This window comes from Dama dama, chromosome 10, assembly GCF_033118175.1.
Source record: "Dama dama isolate Ldn47 chromosome 10, ASM3311817v1, whole genome shotgun sequence".
Lineage (NCBI taxonomy): Eukaryota > Metazoa > Chordata > Mammalia > Artiodactyla > Cervidae > Dama > Dama dama.
In genome coordinates, this window is record NC_083690.1 from 34,411,459 (window position 1) to 34,426,967 (window position 15,509).

At 52.5% G+C, this 15,509-nt stretch overlaps 1 protein-coding gene across 1 annotated transcript; it reads left to right on the top strand.

Annotated features, from left to right (window-relative positions):
* The first annotated feature begins 6,799 nt into the window (after nt 1–6,799).
* Nucleotides 6,800–14,389, top strand: LOC133063169 (E3 ubiquitin-protein ligase TRIM50). Its single transcript, XM_061152287.1, has 6 exons — nt 6,800–7,198; nt 10,326–10,421; nt 11,188–11,418; nt 11,520–11,542; nt 12,246–12,370; nt 13,800–14,389. The coding sequence occupies exons 1-6, from the start codon at nt 6,800–6,802 to the stop codon at nt 14,387–14,389; spliced, it is 1,464 nt and encodes a 487-aa protein (XP_061008270.1).
* Nucleotides 14,390–15,509: the final 1,120 nt, after the last annotated feature.

Below are 15,509 nucleotides of genomic sequence, written 5' to 3' on the forward strand. Positions count from 1 at the left end.
GGTCAGGACCACCGATGTGGGTGATGTCAACCCTCCCTTCTTCTTCCCGCTCCAGGGACCCATAAGAGGCGGACAGCACTCTAAAGTCAAACTGCCCAGTTCCTGCAAAAGCAAGGTGATGCTGGGCCTGCCCCTGGCCATCAGCAAGTCTGCCTCACCTGTGTGCTCCTGGTACAAAGGAAGAATGGCCGGGATCCTACCCGCCCCAACCTGTTCCTTACTTCCTCCCACTCTTGCCAAGTTGAGGACTGGACGCCATTGGGCTTCCCATCTCTCCTGCACCCATCTTGCCTTGACCACTGGATCATTTCATTTCGCTTAGGTGTGTCCCTAAATCCCCCACCTAAAAACAAACAGGCCTCTCTTTGTCCCAAATCTCCCTCCTGCTACAGGTGGTCTCATTCCTCCTCTTCCAGGGAAAAACTTCTCAAAAGGGTTGCTGCAAAGGCTTTCTCAACTATTCTGTCTCCATCTCCTTACTCTTCATTTTCTTTTCCACTCCAATACCACTTTCCCGGGGTTCAGGCCACCATTCACTGTTGTTGTTGCCAAATCCCTTAGACTCCTCTTTGTCCTCCAGTTACTGGACTCTCATCAGCATTTGATGAAGCTGACCTGACCTTTAACTGCCTCTTTTGGCTTCTGTATTTAGTTGGTGGTTTTTTGTTGTTGTTTTTGTTTTTTTTTGCCTCTTGTAACAAATGACCACAAAAGGAACTGTTTTAAGCAATACATTTATTATCTCACAGGTCTGGTGGTAGAAGTCTGACACCAGTCTCGCTGGGCTAAGATGGAGGCATCAACCTCCCTCAAGGCTTTGGGAAAGAATCCACTTCAAAGCCCATTCAGATCATTGGCTAATCCAGGTCCCGGAAGCTCTTGGCTCGAGGTCCCTGGTCCTTGCTGTCAGCCAACAGTGACCCTTACCTTTTAGAGGACCCTTACTCCGTGGTCCTTGCACTTGGGCCCCTACATCTCAAGAGTCAGCAACAGCTTGCTGATTCCTTCTCAGGCTGGGAGGGAATATTACCTAGTTGATGTTTTTATAAGCTTGCCTCCTCTCTTTAATCTGTCTCTGACTCCAGCCAGGGCAAGTTCTATGTTAAGGAGCAATGTGATTAGGTTGGACCCACTGTGATAATTCAGCTCAATGACTGTAATTATTACATCTTCATAGTCCCTTTTGCCATCTAAGGAAGCATATTCACAGATCCTAAGAATTAGGGCATGGACATCTAGTGGGTTTTGCTGGTGGCTCAGATGGTAAAGAATCAGCCTGCAATGCAGGAGACCCAGGTTTGATTTCTAGGTTGGGAAGATACCCTGGAGGAGGAGATCTTGCCTAGAGAATTCCACAAACAGAGGGGCCTAGCGGGCTACTGTCCATGGGGTTACAAAGAGTTGGACACGACTGAGCGACTAACCCACACATGTCCTTTCGGCAGTCATTCTTCCTGCCACACTTTCCTGGTCACCACACTTTCCTGATTTTCCTCCTACCAGCCCGGCTGTCCCTTCTCAGTCATCCTCCTGTTCCTGATCTCTAAACATTAGCAGTCGCAGGGCTCTGTCTGTGGACCCCCGCCCTTCTCAATTCCCAATCTCCGAGAGCCCAACCATTCCCACAGGTTTACGTATGTGATACACCCAGCCAGCCTAGAGCCTCCCTGGGTGCCAGGGCTCCAGGTGTTTTGAGTCAACTTGACTTTTCCAGTGGCTCTCAAAGTGTAGTGCTTAGACTAGCAGCAGCGGTGTTGCCTGGGAACGTTTGAAAATTAGGACAAAATTGGGTCTGTCCCCGTACTCCTGAGTCGGCATCTCTGGAGCCGGGTCGAGAAGCCTGTGTTATAGCAAGCCCTCAGGACACGACTGGGTGGCTTCACTTCACTTCAGGTGATTCTTAGGTCTGCTGAAGTCTGCAGACCACTGGGCTACTCAGTCACTCCACCTGGTTGTCCTTAGGCATCTGACTCTGGCATCTGCCTTTTTCACCTTGATCTTGGCGTCACTGTCCATCCCCCCAGGTGCTCAACTCACTGTGATCCATCTCTACACAGTGGCCAGAGTGATCTTTAAAAAATATAAATCAGATCATATTCCCTTGCTTTAAACCCAGCAATAGCTCCCACCGCCCTTGAAATTAAATCCAAACCTTTGCCCCGGTCTACCAGGCCCTCCCTGCCAGCCCCTCTGACCTCATCTTCCCTCTGACTTACTGTGATCCAGCCCCCCAAGCCTCCTCTCTGGTGGATCTCGTAAATACGGTTGACCTTTGAACAACAGGGATGTGAATCGCAAGTGTCCAGTTTCACGGGGATACTTTTCAACGGTGAATACTACAGTATTGCACCACCCGTACTGAGCTCTTTCCAGCCTCAGGTCCTTTGCACTTGTGCCCCCTTTGCCTGAGGTACATTGTACCTCACAGTCCTGCCACCCTATCTGCCTCTTATCACACTGTTTACTTCCTGCAAAGCATTTAACACTATTCTATTATCTCATTTATTTGTGACCTGCCCCTATGTATTATAAACTCCAGAAGGACAGAAGCTTTGTCTTGTTTTCTGTGTTTGATACTCAGTCGTGACTTTTTGCGACCCCGTGGACTGTAGCCCGCCAGGCCCCTTGGTCCATGGGATTTCCCAGGCAAGAATACTGGAGCGGGTTGCTGTTTTCTTCTCCAGGGAATCTTCCCAACCCAGGGATCAAACCCGGGTCTCCTGCATTACAGGCAGATTTTTACCGTCTGAGCCACCCAGCGCAGTGCTCGACATAGGAGGTTTGCAATAAATGTTTGTTGAATACAGTAAAATTGAGTCTCTACCTGCCTATACCAGGCCTTGGTCTAGCTTGTCACTGGGGAAGCAGCCCTACCCCTCCTGCAGACATGAGTGCTTAGACTTGCAGTGGTGACGGCATGTTGGTCCAGAGATCCTTGTTTCTTAATGCCCACCTCTGTCTTGTCCATTCAGTGATTTCCCACCCCACTCCTGTGAAATGCATAATATAGTATGACCAAAATATTTATTGACTGTTTGACAAATATTTAGAAAATATTTATCTTTTTAAACCATTAAAAGACTTTTTAATTTTTTTTATTGAAGGATAATTGCTTTACAAAATTTTGTTGTTTTCTGTCAAACCTCAACATGAATCAGCCATCAGTTCAGTTCAGTTCAGTTGCTCAGTCATATCTGACTCTTTGCGACCCCATGAACTGCAGCACGCCAGGCCTCCCTGTCCATCACCAACTCCCAGAGTTTATTCAAACTCATGTCCATTGAGTCAGTGATGCCATCCAGCCATCTCATCCTCATAGGTATACATATATCCCCTCCCTTTTGAACCTCCCTCCCCATCCCACGCCTCTAGGTTGATACAGAGCCCCTGTTTGAGTTTCCTGAGCTGTGGAGCAAATTCCCGTTGGCTATCTATTTTACATATGGTAATGTAAGTTTCCACGTGACTCTTTCCACACATCTCACCCTCTCTTCCCCTCCCCGCATGTCCATAACTCTGTTCTCTATGTCCATTTCTCCACTGCTGCCCTGTAAGTAAATTCTTCAGTACCGTTTTTCTAGATTCTGTATATATGTGATAGAATACGATATTTATCTTTCTCTTTCTGACTTAATTCACTCTATATAATAGGTTCTAGGTTCATCCACCTCATTAGAACTGACTCAAATGTGTTCCTTTTATGGCTGAGTAATATTCCATTGTGTATATGTACCACAACTTCTTTATCCTTTCATCTGTCGATGGACATCTAGGTTGCTTCCATGTTCTAGCTATTGTAAATAGTGCTGCAGTGAACAATGGGATACATGTGTCTTTTTCAATTTTGGTTTCCTCAGGGTATATGCCTAGGAGTGGGATTGCTGGGTCATATGGTGGTTTTATTCCTAGTTTTTTAAGGAATTTCCATACCATCTTCCATCATGGCTGTCAATTTACATTCCCACCAATGGTGCAAGAGTGTTCCCTTTTCTCCACACCCTCTCCAGTGTTTATTCTTTGTAGACTTTTTGATGACGGCCATTCTGGCTGGCTTCCCTGGTGGCTCAGATGGTAAGGCGTCTGCCTGCAATGTGGGAGACCTGGATTTAATCCCTGAGTCGGGAAGATCCCCTGGAGAAGGAAATGGCAACCCACTCCAGTACTCTTGCCTGGAAAACTCCATGGACTGAGGAACCTGGTAGTCTGCAGTCCACGGGTCGCAAAGAGTTGGACACGACTGAGCGACTTCACTTTATCAACTTTATTCTGAGTGGTGTGAGGTGATACCACATTATAGTTTTGATTTTCATTTCTATAGTAATGAATGATGTTGAGCATCTTTTTATGTGTTTTTTAGCCATCTGTATGTCTTTGGAGAAAAGTCTGTTTAGGTCTTTTCCCCACTTTTTGATGGGTTGTTTGTTTTTCTGGCATTGAGTTGTACGAGCTGCTTGTATATTTCGGAAATTAATCCTTTGTCAATTGTTTCATTTGCTATTATTTTTTTCCCATTCTGAGGGTTGTCTTTTCACCTTGCTTATAGTTTCCTTTGCTGTGCAAAAGCTTTTAAGTTTAATCAGGTCCCACTTGTTTACTTTTGTTTTTATTTCCATTATTCTAGGAGGTGGGTTATAGAGGATCTTGCTTTGATTTACGTCGAGTGTTCTGCCTATGTTTTCCTCTAAGAGTTTTATAGTTTCTGGTCTTACATTTTGGTCTTTAATCCATTTTGAGTTTATCTTTGTGTTAAACCATTGAAAGATTTTAATAAAAATGTATTAAAATGTATTTAATAAAAATAAAAAACCTAGTAATTCAATATATTGACTAAAAACTTGGACACAAAAGAATATATAGGTAGTTCTGTTTATCTGAAATTCAAAACCAGGCCGGGGATTTTCCTGGTGGTCCAGTGGCTAAGGCTCTGAGTTCCCAATACAGGGGGCCCAGGTTTGATCCCTGGTCAGGGAACTAGATCCCACATGCCATAACTAAGACCTGGCATAGCCAAAAAAAAAGGGGGAAGCCAGGCCACATTAATCTATGATGATATAAGTCAGGGTAGTGGCTCCCTTTGTTAGGGGTTCTGCCTCGGGGACATGTGATAAAGCCTCTGGGTACTAGAAATGTTCTGTATCTTGATCTTTTTTTAAAAATTGTTTTATCAGTTAATTATAAAGGATATAAATGAAGAACCAGATGAAGAGGTATGTAGGGCGAGATCCAGAAGAGTCCAGAGCACAGGTACTTGGGTTCCCATGGAGCTAGGGTGCAGCACCCTCCCAGCATCCAGAACCTTCTCTGTGTCTGTTTTTTTAAGTTAATTACTTTGTGGTTTTTTTTTTGGTGGTTCTGGGCCTTCGTTGCTCCTCTTGGGCTTTCTCTAGTTGTGGTGAGCAGGGGCTACTCTTCATCGTGGTGCCCGAGTTTCTCATCACGGTGGCCTCTCTCGTTTCAGGCAGAGCACAGGCGTGAGGGTGTGCGGGCTTAGTAGTTGTGGCTCATGGGCTTAGTTGCTCCGTGACATGTGGAATCTTCCCAGCCCAGGGTTTGAACCCATGTCCCTTGCATTGGCAGGCAGACCCCTATCCACTGTAGCACCAGGGAAGTCCAGTCCTCTGTATCTTGACCTTGAGAGTGCATGCACATGTATAAATTGTACTTTAAGCATATGGTTAACATTTGTGCACTTTATAGAAGGTATACATCAATTTTAAAATGTAGGTAAGCAAGAGCGTCTTCAGAGTTCTGAAGAGAGAGAGGGAGAGATGGAGATTCAGAGAGAAGTGTGTCAGAGCACAAGTCCACTCCCTTTTGGGGTCTGTGAGGTGTGAACGGGCACCTGGCCCCTCTGTCTCCGACCCTCCCCCAGGCCTGGCCAAGGTGAGCACCTGAGTGCCGCTCTTATCAGGGCCGGCTGAGCAGGGGCTCCCTCCCTGATCCCGTGATGTGGCCCAGCCTCCACCTGATTCTCAGCGACCTTGAGGGCACGGGGGCGTTTCTGGGAAAGGGGAGGAGGAAGGGGGCAGAGACTAGGTAGAACAGGTGTCCAGCTGTGATCCCAGGTCTCTGCACCTGCCGTCCCGTCCTGGGGAGAAGAGGAGGCCAAGCGGATCGAGTCAGTGTTGCTGGCGTGAGGCCCCGCTGGAGGGCTCGGAGGATCCCGAGAGGCAGTGCGGGGTTCTCCCTGGGGCCACTGCCGCCTTCTGGTGAGATGCTGCTCTCTCAGTCCCCATCGGCTTTTACAGGGGAGCAGGGTGGGAGCCCCGGAGACAGCCCCAAGGTCCCAGCTCCTGGACAGTATTGTTCTAAAACAGGACTCTGCTTCAGAATGGCCTGGGGGGTGTCTCTTGTAAGCACAGATTTCTGGGGCTCACTGGAGATATGTGATGGCGTGACTCAGGAATTCTGTTGTAACTCTGCTTCCACCAGCCACTCGCCGGTTTGAGAACTGATCTAGAGGCTGGGAAAGACCTTGGCTTGTTTCTGCTGCCCCGTTCTAGGTCAGGACGCCCGCTGGGCTGGAGCTTGCATCTTTGGTGTCACTTCAGGGGACCCTGCAGGTGGCCCCTTTCATGTTTACCTCCAAATCTGAGTTTAAAATGCAGGCACCTGGACCTCCAAGTGACCGCTCTTTTCATTTAAGCCCTTTGATTTAAAGATGGGAAAACAGACCCAGGGTCATCGTGGGTCAGGGCTGGAATTGAAGGGCTGGCATCCTTAACAGTCTCTCCTTTCAGGGCCCTTGGGGCTGGGAGCCAGAGGAGTGGAGGGAGCCGGCTCCAGGCGGGCACCGTGGATGGCGTGGCAGGTGAGCGTGCCCGAGCTGGAGGACCGCCTGCAGTGCCCCATGTGCCTGGAGGTCTTCAAGGAGCCCCTGATGCTGCAGTGCGGCCACTCCTACTGCAAGGGCTGCCTGGCGGCCCTGTCCCGCCACCTGGCCTCGGCACTGCGCTGCCCCGTGTGCCGGCGGGAGGTGGACTACAGCAGCTCCCCGCCCAACGTCTCCCTGGCCAAGGTGATCGAAGCCCTGCAGCTCCCCGGGGACCCGGAGCCCCAGGTGTGCGTGCACCACCGGAACCCCCTCAGCCTCTTCTGCGAGAAGGACCAGGAGCTCATCTGCGGCCTCTGCGGCCTGCTGGGCGCCCACCAGCACCACCGGGTCACACCCGTCTCCACCGTCTACAGCCGCATGAAGGTGGGCAGAGAGGCCGCTGGGGGTGGCAGGCAGGAGCGGGGCGGGGCCGCCCTGGGGGACACGGAGTCCGATCCTGCACCCTTGGCGTCATCACGTGGCACATGGGTGCAGGGCCAGCCCCGTTCCAATCACCTTTTGAGTAGTGGTTCCAGTCTCCAGGTGCTGGGGCTTAGGCGATGCACAGGAGGGAGAGCGACGTGCATCACGAGCTACTGCCCCCCACCTCCAGCTTTATTTTTCTCTGCCACTTTCGTTAGATTCTTGAGCCCTTCAGGGATGTGAGGGCAGGGACTTAGTTTCATCCCTTGGGATGTTTCCGCACCTAGAGCTGTGCCAAGCAGGTGGTAAATGTCCAAAAGGCCTTTGTGGAATCAATGGATTCCTGCCCTCGTGGACCCTTGCCTCAGAACTAGCGGATCACCGTTTTAAGATGAATCATAATAATGGTATCATCTTAAGTTAGTCTGTTGATCTGAGGTTTATGAAGAGTGGGGTTATTGTTGTATTTATAAGTGAGGAAACAGGCTCAGAAAACACATGAGGGTCTTGGTCAAAGTCATACAGTTGGTCAGTGGCAGAGCTAGGATTCAAACCAAGGCCGGTGTTTCATCCCCCAGGCAACTGATCAAGGAAGGGCAGAAGGGCTCTTGGAGGTAAATTGTCATAGGGTACCTGGCCTGGAGTTTGGCGGTGGGGACGGGGAGTAAGGACCAGGAATGATAAAGTTGAAGAGATGAGGGTGGGGGCGGGGCAGGAGGCGGGAAGTGCATCAACGTGTGTAGGCAGAGGGGCCTCTGGAAGCTGCTCCCGGGATTTCCTGGCTGAGTGCTCTGGGCAGCCTTTCTTTGCCCCTTCGACCCTGGGAGACGAGTGGGAACGGAGCTGTAGTGTGTGCTCCGGGCGGCGCTGGTGTCCATGGTACAGGGGTGGGCAGGAAGCCCACCCTGCACCAGCACTCGCAGTCTGGGGGTCTGACACCATCCCGTGTGCTGCTGTCGAGGTTCAATACAGGCAGTGGTGAGCCCAGCTGGAACATGGGTGGTCAGGGAAGGCTTCCTGGAGGAAGTGGACTGCTAAACTGAAACCTGAACCCTCAGGAGGACTTGAAGGGGAGGGTTATACTTGAAGCATTCCAAGTATAAAAAGAACATGGGCAAAAGACCAGGGGGCAAACGGCTTGGCACATTTGAAGAATTAGACATTATTCCATTCAGCTCAAGGGAGAGTGAGGTGGGAGTGAGGGAAGGCAAGCAGGGGCCAGCTCATGAAAAGGCCTGTGTGACATGAGAAGGGATTTGGGATTTATTCAGACGACCAGTGTTGGAAATGTTTAAACAGTCATGATGTAGCCCAATCTCTCTGCCAGAGGGTAGACTGGAGAGTGAGGCTGGGAATAAGAGATTAGGTAAACTACATGCAGGTGGTCTTTGCAGTCCGAGGCGCAGAGAAGACTGACCAGGCGAGTCTGCAGGGTGATGGGGAACACGCTGAGAAAGACGCTGGGGAAGCTCCCACCAGGAGCTTCGGGGCTTAAGATTTGGGTAGAGAACCCCGAAGGGGACAAAGAATCCACAGAGGACTCAGGAGCACTGGCTGCGTGCGGTCTTCTGGAAATTGGAGGAACAGAGCATTTTTAGAAGGAAGTCACTTGTGTGAAATGTCAGCTCAGGATTGAAAAGAGCCAGTCAGGTTTTGCAGGAAGAGTTGGTTACCTTGGCAAGAGTAGTTTTAGGGGGCTGTGAAAGGAGGAAGCAAAATTGCAGGGCAGTGGAACTGAGTCCAGTTTTATGAGCAGAGGGCTGCCTGGCAGAAAAGGAGACTTCCGGGCGCTTGTCATCTCTGGCTCGGAGCTGGGAGGGTTGGACCCTAGTTTTTGGATGTGGGTTTTTGTGATCTCAAGACTCCTCTCTGTGATACAACTAAATTCAGTTCCTTCATCAGATCTTTTTTTTTTTTTTTTTTTTGACATGGACCATTTTTAAAGTCTTTATTGAATCTGTTCCAATATTGCTTCTGTTTTATGTTTTGGTTTTTCGGCCATGAGGCATGTGGGATCTTAGCCCCCAGACCAGAGATCGAACCCACGCCGCCTGCATTGGAAGGTGAAGTCTTAATCACTGGACTGCCAGGGAAGTCCCCTCAGATCTCTCTCATGCATTCCTGTTTCCTCCTGTGGATTGAGATCTTGAGATACTTTATTTGTGCTATCTGTTTCCACTCACAGTGGCCCAGTTGATGAGAAAGGACTAGCACCATCTCTCTTTGCATTGGGATGGTTACTATTGCTGTGCCCTTCTCAGACGCCTATGAGCTCGGATGTCTTGTTATGAGAGCAGGAACTCTGTTCATTCATCTCCATGCTGGTTTTATTTTCTTCTCAGCTCCCTTCCGGAAAGGCTCTTGTAGCTGACTTCTGCTTGGGCACGATCTAAGCCAAAGCTTCTGCACGGTGCATGGGCACAGACCAGCTGGGCTCCCATCACGTCGTGCAGCCAGATGATGGTCTAGGTGGTTCTGGTGGACCCCTAAAGTGAGGCTGGATATGGGGCCAGGGCAGCCCAGAGGAAGTGAGTTTATTGCAGCCTGGAGGCCCTAAATCCAGGCTGGGCCCAAGGCTGGTGGAGATGGATTCAGGTCTTCATAGGGAGGGAGGGGTCACCAGGTATAACCCGGGCCACTGCATACACTGTTGACTTCACTTGGGGCCAGCCTTTTTGTGATAACTCTTGATCAAATGTTTACTAATTCTGGACCTGCTGGTGTGCAGCAGGTTTACCAGGTGGGTACCCTACAGGCAGCATTCCATGCAGGGAGTGTTGACCTCAGATTGACAGTCGCCCTGCAAGGATGTTGTGTGGTGACTTCTGGTGGCTATAACAACGTTTAGCGTCTCTGTCGATGTCACAGAGAGGGATGACGAGGAGACCCTCCTCTGTCTGGGCAGTTGCTGCCATTAGTGTGGAGTATTCTTGAATAGTCTTATCTGTTTGGGGGTTGAGGGTACCCAGGTAGCTCCCTGGTTCCACTGGGAGTGCTTGTGGTCGTGGGGCTGCCCCCTGCCCTGGCCTCGCTAGCTGGGAGGGGGAAGGGGTCGTGGCTCACGGAGCCATGGCCCATTTGCCTCCAGGAGGAGCTAGCAGCCCTCATCTCCGACCTGAAGCAGGAGCAGAAGAAGGTGGATGAGCAAATGGCCAAACTGGTGAACAACAGGACTCGGATTGTGGTGAGTGCCCCTGCCCTCGGCGTCCCCTGCCCGGGGCCAGCCACCTCCCCTTCCCTTTACAGGAACCCTCGCCTTCCCTATAAAGCCAGAATTTCAAAGCATTCCAGGCGGGGTGGGAAAAAGCGCACAGGCTCCCGGGGGAATTCACCACAGTTGTCAGGGCTGTCTCCAAGTTGGCCTGTGTCCTCCGCGTCCTTGGGACTGAGATAACTCAGCCCAAGTCCCGGAGGTAAACAGCTTAACTCGTGGGCATGACTGCCCGGCCCCTGCCACCTGTGTCTGTTTGACCTTGACAGCCTGTGCAATGCCCTCCTGGTGCCTTCAGAGCGCAGGCATCGGGAGGCCTGCACTCCTCAGGGGCTGACCGCCTTTCCTAAACGAGGGGCCCTTGGGGCTGAGAGGGTGTGCAGCCCAGGCCCTACAGGTAGTCATGAAACAAACAGGAGACCAGTGTCCTTGAAAGTCAGCTCAGTGAATCTTCCTCACCCCAGGGAGGGAGACAGCATCACTCGGTCTGATGGAGGCGGAGTCACTGTGCTGAACTGGGTGCCGGGGGCCCAGCCTCTGCCCTGCCACTGCTGCCCTCCCCCGGGGCTGCATCCGGGGACCCAGATGCAGTGTGAACACCCCGGCAGGAGTCAGCCGTCGGACTTGGGGATGAGGACCAAGAAGGGTCGGAAGGCCCCAGGAAGGCCTGAGCTGCCAGGCTCTGGGGACGCCGAGGTCAGCCTCGGCTCCTGCTTTGACCGGCCCCTCCCTGTCCCAGAACGAGTCCGATGTCTTCAGCTGGGTGATCCGGCGTGAGTTCCAGGAGCTCCACCACCTGGTGGACGAGGAGAAGGCCCGCTGCCTGGAGGGGGTGGAGGGCCACACCCGCGGCCTTGTGGCCTCCCTGGACATGCAGCTGGAGCAGGCCCGAGGTGCTCGGGAGCGGCTGATCCAGGCCGCGGGTGTGCTGGAGCAGTTCGGCAATGAGAGTCACCACGAGTTCATCCGGGTGAGCGGACAAGGCTCCCGCGTCCCCAAGAGGCTCCCCCTTCCTAACGGCTTCTGCACAGCCTCCTCGGTGCCCTAACCCGCCTCCCTCTTGTCTTCCAGAAGTACCACGCCATGGCCTCCAGGTATTCCCCATGCACTTCCAGAGCCTTCTTCGGCCACGTTTATGAGCATCTCCCTGTTTTTTTTTTTTTTTTTTCCAATTTCCATTAGTCTTAAGGACAGTTGGGTTAGAAGCATTGGCTTAAGTGAATGGCTAGAGGATCTGATTGGCTGAGTTTGGTTTCCACTCCAGCTGGAGCTGGGGGCGGGCTTCCCCTGATTCAGAGGCATGCTGTTCAAGCAGCGCATCAGAGCCACCTGGAGGGCTCTATAACTACAGATGCCTGGACCCCTGTCATCAGTTCTGAGTCAGTAGGTCTGTGGAGAAGGAAATGGCAACCCACTCCAGTATTCTTGCCTGGAGAATGCTGTGGACAGAGGAGCCTGGTGGGCTGCTGTCCATGGGGTCGCATAGAGTCGGACACAACTGAAGTGACTTAGCAGCAGCAGCAGGTCTGGGGTGGGACCCAAGAAAACTTGCATTTCTAACAAGGCCCAGGTGATTGATGCTGCTGGTCCCAGACCTGCCCTTTGAGAGCTACTGATGTGGAGTGTTTCCGGGATGGAGGCAGGGCCCCAGAGAGCAGGTCGGGGGGGGGACATGATGGGCCTCTCAAGTGCACGGTCTTCTGAGCGGGGACTCGGCTGGTTGGACCTGCACATGGATGACAAGGCTGGGGTACTTGGGTGAGCAGCTCCGTCATCACTGTGAACCTTTGACCCCAGCCCAGAGCTCCAGCAGGCCCGACTCTCGGAAGGTGCCTTCAGCCCCATCTCCTTCAAGCCAGGCCTGCACCAGGCTGACATCAAGCTGACGGTGTGGAAAAGGCTTTTCCGAAAGGTTCTGCCAGGTGAGCCCCCGGGCCCAGTCCTTCCATTATAAGAGGCTGAAGGGAGGCTGGGGCAGCTGACAGTGAGGGCGCAGGGCTGTGCTTCCGCCAGCAGGGGATGCTCAAGCTCAGCTCCATCTCTAAGTGGTGACTGGGTGAGTGGTGTAATTTCTGAGACTTGGGTTTCCCTTTAAAAAAAAAAAAAAAAAATTGGCTGCGCTGGGTCTTAGTTGCAGCTCATGGGATCTTTGAGCTGCAACCTGTGGGATCTAGTTCTCTGACCGTAGGTCGAACCCCTCCCCTCACCCCTGCATCGGGAGCTCAGAGCCTTAACCCCTGGACGGGCAGAGAAGTCCCTGAGCCTCAGTTTCGTCACCTATGGTCCCTGAACCTGTCTCTTTGTCTGTAAGGAGCTCCCCTTGCTGGGCTGTGTGGTTTCTAAATAGATGAGTGCGATTTGTGTGCTCAGTCATGTCCAGCTCTTTGCAACCCCATGGACTGTAACCTGCCAGGCTCCTCTGTCCATGGGATGCTCCAGGCAAGAAAACTGCAGTGAGTTGCCATTTCCTACTCCAGAGGATCTTCCTGACCCATGGATCAAACCCGGGTCTCTTGCATTGGCAGGCTAATTCCTTACCACCTTGCCACCTGGGAGGGTGTGTGTAGTTTAGCGCTTAATAAATGGCAGCTGCTGCTTTGCCAAAAATAACTCAGACATTTAACTCCTTCATTACTAGCACACGAGGGAAATCAGACTGATTTCACCCAACAAAGGCAAAAAACAGGTTTGCTATAAGAGGAGGAGGAGGAGGGGGCTTCCCTGGTGATCTAGTGGCTAAGACTCTTGTCCCAATGTAGGAGGCCCGGGTTCAATCCCTAGTCAGGGAACTAGATCCCACATGCCACAGTTAAGACCCAGGGAAGCCAATTAAATAAATATATTTTAAGAAAAGGGAAGAAAGGGGAGAGAAAAAAGACCTGCAGATAATCTCTGAACCATGAATGTTGTTTGCACGTTTTGGATAGAGACTGGTCAGCTGACAGGGAGCACAGAGGTCGTTTGGTATAGTTTGTCCTTGACTGGGCTCCTGGCATACCCATGGAAGCCACTGCAGTTGTTAGAATCTCCAGAAAACCTGGGGAGTGGAGCTGAGGCGCCCGCTTGACAGGCCGTCTCCCAGGTCCTTCCATCGGCACCTCCGCTTTAGGCAGAGTTTCTGGCCGGAACGCCTGGGCTCACCGTGGCCCATTCTCCACCCTTCAGGCATTGCTCGCTCCTTCAGAGAATCGGGATTGCCTGCTCTGTCTCCACCCTTGCCAGGCCCTGTCGATACAGGGATGAGGGACTCAGTTCTTCCAAGGGGCTCAGGGCTTCCCGCTGGTCTCCCTTGGGCAGGGCCGGCCACCTTCTGTGCGGCTTGAACACACCTCCCCTCTGCTCTTCCCCCAGCCCCGGAGTCCCTCAAGCTGGACCCGGCCACGGCCCACCCGCTCCTGGAGCTCTCCAAGGGCAACACGGTGGTGCAGTGCGGGCTCCTGGCCCGGCGGCGCGCCAGCCAGCCCGAGCGCTTCGACTACAGCACATGTGTCCTGGCCAGCAGGGGCTTCTCCTGTGGCCGCCACTACTGGGAGGTGGCGGTGGGCAGCAAGAGCGACTGGCGCCTGGGGGTCATCAAGGGCACGGCCAGTCGCAAGGGCAAGCTGAGCAAGTCCCCGGAGCACGGCGTGTGGCTCATCGGCCTGAAGGAGGGCCGTGTGTACGAGGCCTTCAGCTGCCCCCGGGTACCCCTGCCCGTGGCGGGCCACCCCCACCGCATCGGCGTCTACCTGCACTACGAGCAGGGGGAGCTCACCTTCTTCGACGCCGACCGCCCTGACGACCTGCGGCCACTCTACTCGTTCCAGGCCGACTTCCAGGGCAAGCTGTACCCCATCCTGGACACGTGCTGGCACGAGAGGGGCAGCAACTCCCTGCCCATGGTGCTGCCGCCACCCAGTGGGCCCAGCCAGCTCTCCCCACTGCAGCCCACCAAGCTGTAGGGCTGCCTTTTCGCTTGCCATGGGGGCTTGAGGGGTCCTGCTGACTCCGGTGAGTGGAGGCGATGACTTCCTTGTTTGGGGAGGTCTTTGCCTGGGTGCCCCTAGAAACATTTATTGTTGGGAGAATGCCTACAGTAGCCAGGGGCATGTTTATTAACCTCTATCTGGGCTATTAACCTGCTTATTAGCCAGTAGAGCCAGGCCTTGGGGTCCAAGGATCAAGCTGGGCTTCCCTTGTGCACACACGCTCAAGTCACTTCAGTCATGTCTAACTCTTTGAGACCCCGTGGACTGTAGCCGGCCAGGCTCCTCTGTCCATGGGGATTTTCCAGGCAAGAATACTGGCCTGGGTTGCCATGCCCTCCTCCAGATCTTCCCGACCCAGGGATCGAACCCACGTCTCTTATATCTTCTGTGTTGGCAGGCAGGTTCTTTACCACCCGTGCCACCTGAGAAGACCAGCCTTCCCTCAGCCCCTCCTAACCATGATTGCTGCTTACTCTTCCTCCTGAGGGTGGAAACACTCCCACACATAATTCCCCCATCACTATGAACTTTAAGGATAATAAAACAGACGTTATTTCTTCCTTGTCAAATGATTTGCAATGATCAGTTGCTGCCCATGCACGCTGCTTTATGCTCAGGTCTTTAAAAGCAGCTCCAGCCTCTGGTGGGGTCGCATCTCACAGCCCTTTGATTTCCACACCATCCTTTCTGGCGTGGGCAACAAGGCCTCCGTGAGCTGCTGCCTTTGGCTAATCTTCCTCCTGCCGTCTGTGTAAGTAATAATCAAAAGCTGCTTCTTGTCTCTCTTTTTGAAAATTTAAAAAATTTACTTGTTAATTTTTTTGGCCATGCTGGGTCTTCACTGCTGTGCACATGCTTTCTCTAGTTGCGATGGGCAGGCTTCTCACCGCGGTGGCTTCTCTGGTTGTGGAGCATGGTTCTAGGAGCACTGGCTCAGTAGCTGGGGCTCCTGGGCTCCAGAGCACAGGCTCAGGAGTTGTGGTGCACAGGCTTAGTTGCTCCATGGCACGTGGAATCTTCCAGATCAGGGATCAAACCTTGTGCCCTGCATTGGCAGGTGGATTCTTAGCCATTGGACCACCAGGGAAGTCCT